General features: G+C 49.2%; 1 protein-coding gene across 2 annotated transcripts in view; it reads left to right on the plus strand.

Moving 5' to 3' along the window:
• Positions 1 to 12,259, plus strand: part of ANXA13 (annexin A13) — a 72,387-nt gene that overhangs the window by 48,114 nt on the left and 12,014 nt on the right. For both annotated transcript variants that reach the window (XM_084621897.1, XM_084621898.1), the window contains exon 2: positions 4,233 to 4,308. In XM_084621897.1, coding sequence (XP_084478023.1) covers positions 4,233 to 4,308 — 76 coding nt within the window. The remainder of the gene's footprint in view (positions 1 to 4,232; positions 4,309 to 12,259) is intronic.

The raw sequence follows: 12,259 nt of genomic DNA on the forward strand, positions 1-12,259 counted from the left end.
TACCGCGCCCTCCTGTGCTCTTCTAACCGCCCTGGTGTCTGGCTGCGCGTAACCAGCAGCCAGGCGATTTGCCTCAACCTCCCACCCCGCCATAAACGTCTCTCCCTTACTCTCACAGATATTGTGGAGCACACAGCAAGCAGTAATAACAGTGGGAATATTGGTTTCGCTGAGGTCTAAGCGAGTCAGTAAACTGCGCCAGCGCGCCTTTAAACGTCCAAATGCACATTCTACCACCATTCTGCACTTGCTCAGCCTGTAGTTGAACAGCTCCTGACTACTGTCCAGGCTGCCTGTGTACGGCTTCATGAGCCATGGCATTAAGGGGTAGGCTGGGTCCCCAAGGATACATATAGGCATTTCAACATCCCCAACAGTTATTTTCTGGTCTGGGAATAAAGTCCCTTTCTGCAGCTTTTGAAACAGACCAGAGTTCCTGAAGATGCGAGCGTCATGCACCTTTCCCGGCCATCCCACGTTGCTGTTGGTGAAACGTCCCTTGTGATCCACCAGAGCTTGCAGCACTATTGAAAAGTACCCCTTGCGGTTTATGTACTCGGCGGCTTGGTGCTCCGGTGCCAAGATGGGGATATGGGTTCCGTCTATGGCCCCACCACAGTTAGGGAATCCCATTGCAGCAAAGCCATCCACTATGACGTGCGCATTTCCCAGGGTCACTACGCTTGATATCAGGAGATCTTTGATTGCGTGGGCTACTTGCATCACAGCAGCCCCCACAGTAGATTTGCCCACTCCAAATTGATTCCCAACTGACCGGTAGCTGTCTGGCGTTGCAAGCTTCCACAGGGTTATCGCCACTCGCTTCTCAACTGTGAGGGCTACTCTCATCTTGGTATTCATGCGCTTCAGGGCAGGGGAAAGCAAGTCACAAAGTTCCATGAAAGTGCCCTTACGCATGCGAAAGTTTCGCAGCCACTGGGAATCGTCCCAGACCTGCAACACTATGCGGTCCCACCAGTCTGTGCTTGTTTCCCGAGCCCAGAATCGGCGTTCCACAGCATGAACCTGCCCCATTTGCACCATGATGCATGCATTGGCAGGGCCCATGCTTTCAGAGAAATCTTTGTCCATGTCCTGATCACTCACGTGACCGCGCTGACGTCGCCTCCTCGCCCGGTATCACTTTGCCAGGCTCCGGTGCTGCATATACTGCTGGATAATGCGTGTGGTGTTTAATGTGCTCCTAATTGCCAAAGTGAGCTGAGCGGCCTCCATGCTTGCCTTGGTATGGCGTCCGCACAGAAAAAAGGCGCGGAACGATTGTCTGCCGTTGCTCTGACGGAGGGAGGGGCGACTGACGACACGGCTTACAGGGTTGGCTTCAGGGAGCTAAAATCAACAAAGGGGGTGTCTTTACATCAAGCAGTATTTCAGGCAGGACTTCACGGAGGGTTCCAATAAGAAATGGTGCACCTAAGTTATTGTTTTTATTGGAACAAGGAGGTTAGCCTGGCCTCTGATTGATACATGGCTAGATTTACCTCGCTGCACCTTCTCTGTGAGTGACTGCAGTGTAACCTAGAAGAATGAGTCCCCTAGACAGGGGAGGGGGGAAGCAAATGAGTACAAAACAAATCTGGTCTATTTCTTGTTTTGATCCACTCCATCTATCTTTTACATCTTTGGCTGGCAGCAGATGGTGCAGAAGGACTGCATGCCATCCACATCTCATGGCTGCTCGGCAAAAGATGGTACAGTACGACTGCTAGCCATCCTCATCTCTTGCCTGCCAGGCAGAAGATGGTACAATACGACTGCTAGCAATCCTCATCTCTTGCCTGCCTGAGAGAAGATGGTACAGTACGACTGCTAGCAATCCGTATCACCTGCCTGCTCACCATAAGACGGTTCAATAGGACTGACTGCAGGACTAAAGAGAATGACCTGGTCAAGTCACTCCAAATTTAGTCCCTGCGCCCATTTCTGCCCAGGCGCTCCCAGCCGACGTGGCCAGGAGCACCTCGGACATGACAAGGATGACTACCAGTCATACTGCACCGTCTGCTGCCACAAGGCAAGGGGTTGCTGCTACTGTGTAGCAAAGCCGTACCACGTCTGCCAGCACCCAGGAGACATAGGGTGACGGTTACCTGAGCGGGCTCCATGCTTGCCATGGTATGGCTTCTGCACAGGTAACTCAGGAAAAAAGGCGCAAAACGATTGTCTGCCCTTGCTTTCACGGAGGGAGGGAGGGAACGGGGGCCTGACGATACGTACCCAGAACCACCCGCGACAATGTTTTCGCCCCATCAGAGTGCTCCATTGTGACTGCTCTGGACAGCACTCTCAGATGCCCGATTGTTTGCCGTTGCTCTGACGCAGGGAGGGGCAACTGAGGACACGGCTTACAGGGTTGGTTTCAGGGAGCTAAAATCAACAAAGGGGGTGTCTTTACATCAAGGAGTATTTCAGGCAGGACTTCACGGAGGGTTCCAATAGGAAATGGTGCACCTAAGTTATTGTTCTTATTGGAACAAGGAGGTTAGCCTGGCCTCTGATTGATACATGGCTAGATTTACCTCGCTGCACCTTCTCTGTGAGTGACTGCAGTGTGACCTAGAAGAATGAGTCCCCTAGACGGGGGAGGGGAGGAAGCAAATGAATACAGAACAAATCTGGTCTATTTCTTGTTTTGATCCACTCCATCTATCTTTTACATCTTTGGCTGGCAGCAGACGGTGCAGAAGGACTGCATGCCATCCACATCTCATGGCTGCTCGGCAGAAGATGGTACAGTACGACTGCTAGCCATCCTCATCTCTTGCCTGCCAGGCAGAAGATGGTACAATACGACTGCTAGCAATCCTCATCTCTTGCCTGCCTGGGAGAAGATGGTACAGTACGACTGCTAGCAATCTGTATCGCCTGCCTGCTCACCATAAGACGGTTCAATAGGACTGACTGCAGGACTAAAGAGAATGACCTGGTCAAGTCACTCCAAATTTAGTCCCTGCGCCCATGTCTGTCCAGGCGCTCCCAGCCGACGTGGCCAGGAGCACCTCGGACATGACGATGATGGCTACCAGTCGTACTGTACCGTCTGCTGCCACAAGGCAAGGGGTTGCTGCTACTGTGTAGCAATGCCGTACCATGTCTGCCAGCACCCAGGAGTCATAGGGTGACAGTTACCTGAGCGGGCTCCATGCTTGCCATGGTATGGCGTCTGCACAGGTAACTCAGGAAAAAAGGCGCGAAACGATTTTCTGCCCTTGCTTTCACGGAGGGAGGGAGGGAACGGGGGCCTGACAATATGTACCCAGAACCACCCGCGACAATATTTTAGCCCCATCAGGCATTGGGATCTCAACCCAGAATTCCAATGGGCAGCGGAGACTGCGGGAACTGTAGGATAGCTACCCACAGTGCAACGCTCCAGAAGTCAACTCTAGCCTCGGTACTGTGGAAGCACTCCGCCGAGTTAATGCACTTAATGCACTTAGAGCATTTTCTGTGAGGACACACACACTCGAATATATAAAACCGATTTCTAAAAAAATGACTTCTATAAATTCGACCTTATTCCGTAGTGTAGACATACCCTAAATCACACTGAGTTTCCATGGGACTTCAGCTTCTAAGTCATGTAGGGGCTTTTGCACATTTTACCCATTGTCATTTGGATGATGGTGCTGCAGTTGGGCGATACTGATCAGCTGCTACATTTTAACTGTCATAAAGAGCAAATTAACAGCTTGAAGCTATAACTCTTTCTCATTCAAGTATTCTTTACTCGTGACTAGTGCCATTGAAATCAATAACATTCCTTGCATGAAAAAGACTGCCTGCATGAGCAATGGTTACAAGATCAAGCCCCCATGTTTTACTTCAGTCGGAGATCAGCTTATCCATAAAAGTACTAGTATTTGAAAGGCTGAATTTATTTGCCATTTTATAGTGGGGCAAATCCTGAAGTGCTCACTCAAGGCTAGTTCATGCAACCCTCTCTCATGCTGGTGATCACTTATTTCCTTTGACTTGAATGGAACTATTTGTTTGGGTAAATGCTTACCAATGTGAGTAAGGTTTTCAGAGTCTACTCATAGATCAACACACCTAAGTCAGTCAATAAGAGTTTTTCCTGAGTAAGGAGTGAGTGAAAACTAAGTAAGGACATCAGAGTTTGGACCTTTGTGAATAAAGATCAGATGGCAATCTGACCCAACCTAGCCTGTAGTATTATTTTCCACTTACTGTTGCCTCTGTTTTTCTAGCCAACCATTCGGCGCCATCATGATTTTGATGCAGAACGGGATGCCAAGAAACTACAGAAAGCTTGCAAAGGGATGGGTAAGAATGCTATTGTTTTTAACATGTTGTTTAGCTGTGTTGATACCAATGGGACAGTTTTGCATTATAGAAGTTGTATGTCCAAGCACGCACTTGCAGCAAAACAATTGCTTGATCAGTTTTGAGTTAATCTTTGTTTTCTGTCAGATATCGAATGCCACTTATTAACTCCAAAGCACAACTGCTGTGTGTGTGCATAGATACAGATACCCTCACAGTATGATATATTATATTAGCTTGGGGGGAAATAATCTTAATCGTCATTAGCTACATATGAATCATTACTACACCCCAAGGTGCTTGTGGATCTAATACTGAGGAAGAGTAAAATCACTGGCTAATCAATACACATTTACCCCACAAGCATTCTCACCTCATTACAGTAAGGGTCCAATCCTCAGAAAGATCCTGAGCACCTCCTACAAGGTGCTGAACATCCCTCCCTTCCACTGAAGTCTACAGGAGCTCAGGGCACTTGGCACCTCACAGAATTGGATCTTCACTGTGCCCATTATTCCTGGTGTGTTAACTTCATGACTTAACCCCAAAGGAGCAGAAAGAACATGGCATTTATTCACTGCAACTGATCTGTCAAGCTGTCAGTAACAATAACAGGAATAGTGAACTCTCATTGTTCAGAGCCGGCATTAGGGGGAGGCTACAAAGGCAGTTATCTAGGACACCTGAATATTAGGGGCTGCTCTTGCCTGGCCAACCCCGCAGCCACAACAGCTTCACTAGGAAGTGCCCCGTTAAAAGCACACTCCCACTCCTCCAGGTTGCAGTGGCAACGAGCATTAAAACATCTATCCCCAGATCTGGCCTGGTGTTCAGATTTTCCATAAGGGATAGCTGAAAAGCGGGGATATACGCTTGTCCTGTACTGACATATGCATTCAGCGTCTACATGCTGAGATGGAAATGAGTTCAATGCTAAGCATGTGACAAGAGACAACAGGTAGATAGAGATGGGGAAGCAAACAATGAGACAATATTGGTCAGCGTGATACACTGCGCTCTCAGCACACCTGACGTATAATCTGACAAAGAATCCCCTTAGTGTCCTAAAGACACCTTATCTAGGTCCATCCGGTTCATACTTACCTACACCCTAGGATGTGCATTACACATGCAGGCCACCTGGCTTGAAATGGTCCACCACATTGCATCACACAAGGAGTTAATATGATGTGTAGCAACTATCCATCTTGAAAGACAATGGTGTAAGCATAAAAGCAGTTCAGTTAATGGGTGTCTTGCTGCAGCATCACGAGGGGCTAAAAAGTCCAATTCTCCAGTGACAGTCCTTGCCACAATAGTGCAGGCATAAGGCGCAGGGAGAGAGGATGAAGCTAGTGCACTGCTAGCTCTCGAGGCTTGCTGCACTTTAGTTTTCGCTTTCCTCCCTCTATCAACCATCTCTCTTCAGCCTCTTTGACTCCCTGGTGCAGCATAGCCCGCCAGGGTGTCCGGTTGCTAGCTGCATCTTCCCAGGTTGCAGTTTCAATGTTGAAAGTTGTCAAGACCCTCTTGCAAACATCTTTGTACCTAAGCCAAAGTCGGCCCAGTGGCCTTGTAGCATCCGCAAGTTCTCTATACAGGAGATTTTTTGGAATGTGTCCATTTTCCCTTCCGGTGCAGATAACCAAGCCAACGGAGATGTCTTTGTTTGAGAGCAGTGATAAGACTTAGCAATTTTGCTTTCTCAAGTACTTCAGGTCCAGGAATTTTGGTTTCCCACTTGATATTTAGACTACGCATGTGCATTAAACGTGCAGGCCACATGGCTGGAAATTGTCCACTACATTGTAGCACACAAGGAGTCAGCATGATACCTCTCCAGTTACATCATTAGAGCTAACATCCAGGATGGTGGAGTTAAATCTTTAAGGTCATTCCTGTCATCAAGCTGCCTCAGGAGATCCTTGTAGCTGCTCTAAGATAATGTCATTGGTACAGGCAAATCTTTCTGACAGATGGGCTGCACAGCAAGTACACATGGGCGGGTGGATTCTCACTGACACTTAGGCCTCTTTGTGCCGCTCTGGCAGTATAAAGGGGCCTAGTGTAAATGAGAAATTAGCCGTCAGACACTGACCCACAGCTGTTTGTCTCTTCCACCAACACATTGGATTGCTGGCTCTTTCCTTGTACCACACATTGTAACTCTCTCCCCTCATTCCCATCTGGAGTGAAATACTTCACTGTTATCACCTCTTTGCACTGTGTTTGCCTCTCCTTGTCTCTGCCCCTAGCATTGTACACTAACAGTTGGAGCCAGGGGATTGTCAGCGTGGACACTACACTGTGGCCCAGTTTCCATATAAGGAGTCACACCTAAAGAATTTCAGTTACAGAATCCACGTTGTGCTAGGCAATAGGTGGCCTGAAGTGTAACTTTGGCCATTGTGATGGAATATATCGCTGTATTCACACCTACACACTATTGTAATAATCTTTGTACAAAGTACACCTTGTGAGGTATCCTTTACACCAGTGTTTCCCAACCGGTGTGCCACAGCACACTGGTGTGCCGTCAGGCTCGAACAGGTGTGCCGTGGAATTTTTTGAAAAACAACATGCAGAGTGGGGGCGGGGTAGGGGGAAGGAAGGTGGGAGGAAGACACCTTCTGATTGGCCGACAGCCTCACTGCCCCACCTCCTCCATGGGTACAGCAACCAATCAAAGCTCGATCTCCCTCTCCTCCCCACAGCCCTTCCGTGAGCACCGGATTGGCTCCTCTGCCCCTCCCCTTCCCTCCTGCAGCCGCCAGCTAGGGGTGGGGGGAAGAGCCTGTAGGGGGAGCAGGGACCCTGCTGCAGCCCCCCAGGGTTGGGAGGTGGGAAGAACCTCAGGAGAAGCAGATGTGAGAGGGGAGGAGCTGAACTGGGAAGTGGGAGCGGGGTGTAAGGTGAGGAAGCTGGGAAGGCAGAACTGGTGGGGGCTGGGTGGGAGTGGGGCAGAATTGGGATGAGGTGAGGGCTGGATTGGTGGAGGATAGGGACAGAACTGATGGGGCAGGGGCGCCATTTAAGGAGGGTGGGGGAGCACCTGCCCACCTGCATGAGTAGAGATGGGAGGGCATGGGGGGCATTGCTCCCCAAACTGGATACATCACAGAGGTGATGCGTGGGCGTGGCAGATTTCTGCCTTCCATTTCAATGTTCACCAGGGGAAGGAGACCAAAGCCCTGAGGTAAGTGGGGAAGTGGGATACTGGGAGGAAGCATGACCAGGAGCACATGAGAAGGGAGAGCTCCTGCCTCATACTGAGAAAGAGGGATGATCAGCGAGTTATCTCAAGTACCTATACACAAATGCAAGAAGCCTGGGAAACAAGCAGGGAGAACTGGAAGTCCTGGCACAGTCAAGGAATTATGATGTGATTGGAATAACAGAGACTTGGTGGGATAACTCCCATGACTGGAGTACTGTCCAGGAAGGTAAACTGTTCAGGAAGGACAGGCAGGGCAGAAAAGGCGGGGGAGTTGCATTGTATGTAAGGGAGCAGTATGACTGCTCAGAGCTCAAGTATGAAACTGCAGAAAAACCTGAGAGTCTCTGGATTAAGTTTAGAAGTGTGAGCAACAAGGGTGATGTCGTGGTGGAAGTCTGCTATAGACCACCGGACCAGGGGGATGAGGTGGACGAGGCTTTCTTCCGGCAACTCACGGAAGTTACTAGATCTCAGGCCCTGGTTCTCATGGGAGACTTCAATCACCCTGATATCTGCTGGGAGAGCAATACAGTAGTGCACAGACAATCCAGGAAGTTTTTGGAAAGTGTAGGGGACAATTTCCTGGTGCAAGTGCTGGAGGAACCAACTAAGGGCAGAGCTCTTTTATTCAATATCTTCATAAATGATCTGGAGGATGGTGTGGATTGCACTCTCAGCAAATTTGCGGATGATACTAAACTGGGAGGAGTGGTAGATACGCTGGAGGGGAGGGATAGGATACAGAAGGACCTAGACATCTGATGAGGTTCAATAAGGATAAGTGCAGGGTCCTGCACTTAGGACGGAAGAACCCAATGCACAGCTACAGACTAGGGACCGAATGGCTAGGCAGCAGTTCTGCGGAAAAGGACCTAGGGGTGACAGTGGACGAGAAGCTGGATATGAGTCAGCAGTGTGCCCTTGTTGCCAAGAAGGCCAATAGCATTTTGGGATGTATAAGTAGGGGCATAGCGAGCAGATCGAGGGACGTGATCGTTCCCCTCTATTCGACATTGGTGAGGCCTCATCTGGAGTACTGTGTCCAGTTTTGGGCCCCACACTTCAAGAAGGATGTGGATAAATTGGAGAGAGTCCAGCGAAGGGCAACAAAAATGATTAGGGGACTGGAACACATGACTTATGAGGAGAGGCTGAGGGAGCTGGGATTGTTTAGCCTGCAGAAGAGAAGAATGAGGGGGGATTTGATAGCTGCTTTCAACTACCTGAAAGGGGGTTTTAAAGAGGATGGCTCTAGACTGTTCTCAATGGTAGCAGATGACAGAACGAGGAGTAATGGTCTCAAGTTGCAGTGGGGGAGGTTTAGACTGGATATTAGGAAAAACTTTTTCACTAAGAGGGTGGTGAAACACTGGAATGAGTTACCTAGGGAGGTGTTAGAATCTCCTTCCTTAGAGGTTTTTAAGGTCAGGCTTGACAAAGCCCTGGCTGGGATGATTTAACTGGGAATTGGTCCTGCTTTGAGCAGGGGGTTGGACTAGATGACCTTCTGGGGTCCCTTCCAACCCTGATATTCTATGATTCTATGATTCTTCTTCACCTGCTGCTCACAAACCGGGAAGAATTAGTAGGGGAAGAAAAAGTGGATGGGAACCTGGGAGGCAGTGACCATGAGATGGTCGAGTTCAGGATCCTGACACAGGGAAGAAAGGAGAGCAGCAGAATACAGACCCTGGACTTCAGAAAAGCAGACTTTGACTCCCTCAGAGAACTGATGGGCAGGATCCCCTAGCAGAATAACATGAGGCTGAAAGGAGTCCAGGAGAGTTGGCTGTATTTTAAACAATCCTTATTGGGGTTACAGGGACAAACCATCCTGATGTGTAGAAAGAATAGTAAATATAGCAGGCACCAGCTTGGCTTAACAGTGAAATCCTTTCTGATCTTAAACACAAAAAAGAAGCTGTCAAGAAGTGGAAGATTGGACAAATGACCAGGGAAGAACATAAAAATATTGCTCGGGCATGCAGGAGTGAAATCAGGAAGGCCAAATCACACCTGGAGTTGCAGCTAGCAAGAGATGTTAAGAGTAACAAGAAGGGTTTCTTCAGGTATGTTAGCAACAAGAAGAAAGTCAACGAAAGGGTGGGCCCCTTACTGAATGAGGGAGGCAACCTAGTGACAGAGGATGTGGAAAAAGCGAATTTACTCAATGCTTTTTTTGCCTCTGTCTTCATGAACAAGGTCAGCTCCCAGACTACTGCACTGGGCAGCACAGCATGGGGAGGAGGTGACCAGCCCTCTGTGGAGAAAGAAGTGGTTCAGGACTATTTAGAAAAGCTGGACGAGCACAAGTCCATGGGGCCAGATGTGCTGCATCCGAGAGTGCTAAAGGAGTTGGCGGATGTGATTGCAGAGCCATTGGCCATTATTTTTGAAAATTCATGGCGATCGGGGGAAGTCCTGGACGACTGGAAAAAGGCTAATGTAGTGCCCATCTTTAAAAAAGGGAAGAAGGAGGATCCTGGGAACTACAGGCCAGTCAGCCTCACCTCAGTCCCTGGAAAAATCATAGAGTAGGTCCTCAAGGAATCAATTCTGAAGCACTTAGAGGAGAGGAAAGTGATCAGGAACAGTCAGCATGGATTCACCAAGGGCAAGTCATGCCTGACTGACCTAATTGCCTTCTATGATGAGATAACTGGCTCTGTAGATGAGGGGAAAGCAGTGGACGTGTTGTTCCTTGACTTTAGCAAAGCTTTTTACACAGTCTCCCACAGTATTCTTGCCAGCAAGTTAAAGAAGTATGGGCTGGATGAATGGACTATAAGGTGAATAGAAAGTTGGCTAGATTGTCAGGCTCAACGGGTAGTGATCAATGGCTCCATGTCTAGTTGGCAGCTGGTATCAAGTGGAGTGCCCCAAGGGTCGGTCCTCGGGCCGGTTTTGTTCAATATCTTCATAAATGATCTGGAGGATGGTGTGGATTGCACTCTCAGCAAGTTTGCAGATGACACTAAACTGGGAGGAGAAGTATATATGCTGGAGGGTAGGGATAGGATACAGAGGGACCTAGACAAATTAGAGGATTGCGCCAAAAGAAATCTGATGAGGTTCAACAAGGACAAGTGCAGAGTCCTGCACTTAGGACGGAAGAATCCCATGCACCGCTACAGACTAGGGACTGAATGGCTCAGCAGCAGTTCTGCAGAAAAGGATGTAGGGATTACAGTGAACGAGAAGGTGAATATGAGTCAACAGTGTGCCCTTGTTGCCAAGAAGGCCAATGGCATTTTGGGCTGTATAAGTAGGGGCATTGCCAGCAGATCGAGGGACGTGATTGTTCCCCTCTATTCGACATTGGTGAGGCCCCATCTGGAGTACTGTGTCCAGTTTTGGGCCCCACTCTACAAGAAGGATGTGGAAAAATTGGAAAGAGTCCAGCAGAGGGCAACAAAAATGATTAGGGGACAGGAACACATGACTTATGAGGCGAGGCTGAGGGAACTGGGATTGTTTAGTCTGCAGAAGAGAAGAATGAGGGGGGATATGATAGCTGCTTTCAACTACCTGAAAGGGGGTTCCAAAGAGAATGGATCTAGACTGTTCTCAGTGGTAGCAGATGACAGAACGAGGAGTAATGGTCTCAAGTTGCAGTGGGGGAGGTTTAGGTTGGATATTAGGAAAAACTTTTTCACTAGGAGGGTGGTGAAACACTGGAATGCGTTACCTAGGGAAGTGGTGGAATCTCCTTCCTTAGAGGTTTTTAAGGTCAGGCTTGACAAAGCCCTGTCTGGGATGATTTAGTTGGGGATTGGTCCTGCTTTGAGCAGGGGATTGGACTAGATGACCTCCTGAGGCCCCTTCCAACCCTGATATTCTATGATTTGGCCCTGCTCCCTCCCCAGGCCCAGGCCGGCAAGGGCCCCTTAAGGGGGGCATGGAGGAACATTCAGGAGCAGGGGGTGAGTAGTGACACCAGGCGTTCTGTGCATCCAGATCAGTTTCCCCATGTGAGCTGGGTAATGGCCACCTCACCCTCCAGGCTCAGGTATGTCCTCCTCAATGCCCGTGAACCACTGGGTGCCAGTGGCCATGGTGACTGTGTAGGACAGCATGACCCGGGCTGGTGCGCACATGCTCACAAGGAGTGGAGCTGTCTCCACTGCGCCAACAAAGGACTGAGCGCATGGCTGAGCCCCGCAGCAGCAGCACCCCCTCAGACACAGCCCCTCCCTGCGCCTTGAGCTACACCCGTGCCGGCACACAGCCCCTAGCTACACCCCTGCCTGCACCCTGAGCTACCCCTCTCTGCACACAGCTTCTAGCTAGCCCCTGCACCCTGAACTACCCTCCTTTCTCTACACAGCCCCTAGTTACCCACTCCCTGCACCTTGAGCTACATCCTCCCAGCACACAGCCCTTGCCAGCTGTGAATGGTAAGGGTGGTAAACAGCTTAAACCGAGGTGATAAGAGGGCAAGTTCATCTGGAGATATGGTGGTGTGTCTCAAAATAATTAAAGGTATCACGGTATGCGGCAGCAGAGAAAAGGTTGAGAACCATTGATTTAAACACTCAGAATTTGCTGGTCGGTATCGTCCTGATAAAACGTGTGGCAATATGGTTTGTGAAGTTATAAAATTCCCTGTCTGGTGGGTTATTAATACATGTTCCAAGCCTCACAGCCCTGCCAAAACAGAAGTTAACAAACAGGTCTGACCTAACAAAGGAATATGTGCTTTGCTTAATTTTCATTTAAGCAGTAAACACAGTC

This window comes from Lepidochelys olivacea (assembly GCF_965140295.1).
Source record: "Lepidochelys olivacea isolate rLepOli2 genome assembly, chromosome: 2".
Lineage (NCBI taxonomy): Eukaryota > Metazoa > Chordata > Testudines > Cheloniidae > Lepidochelys > Lepidochelys olivacea.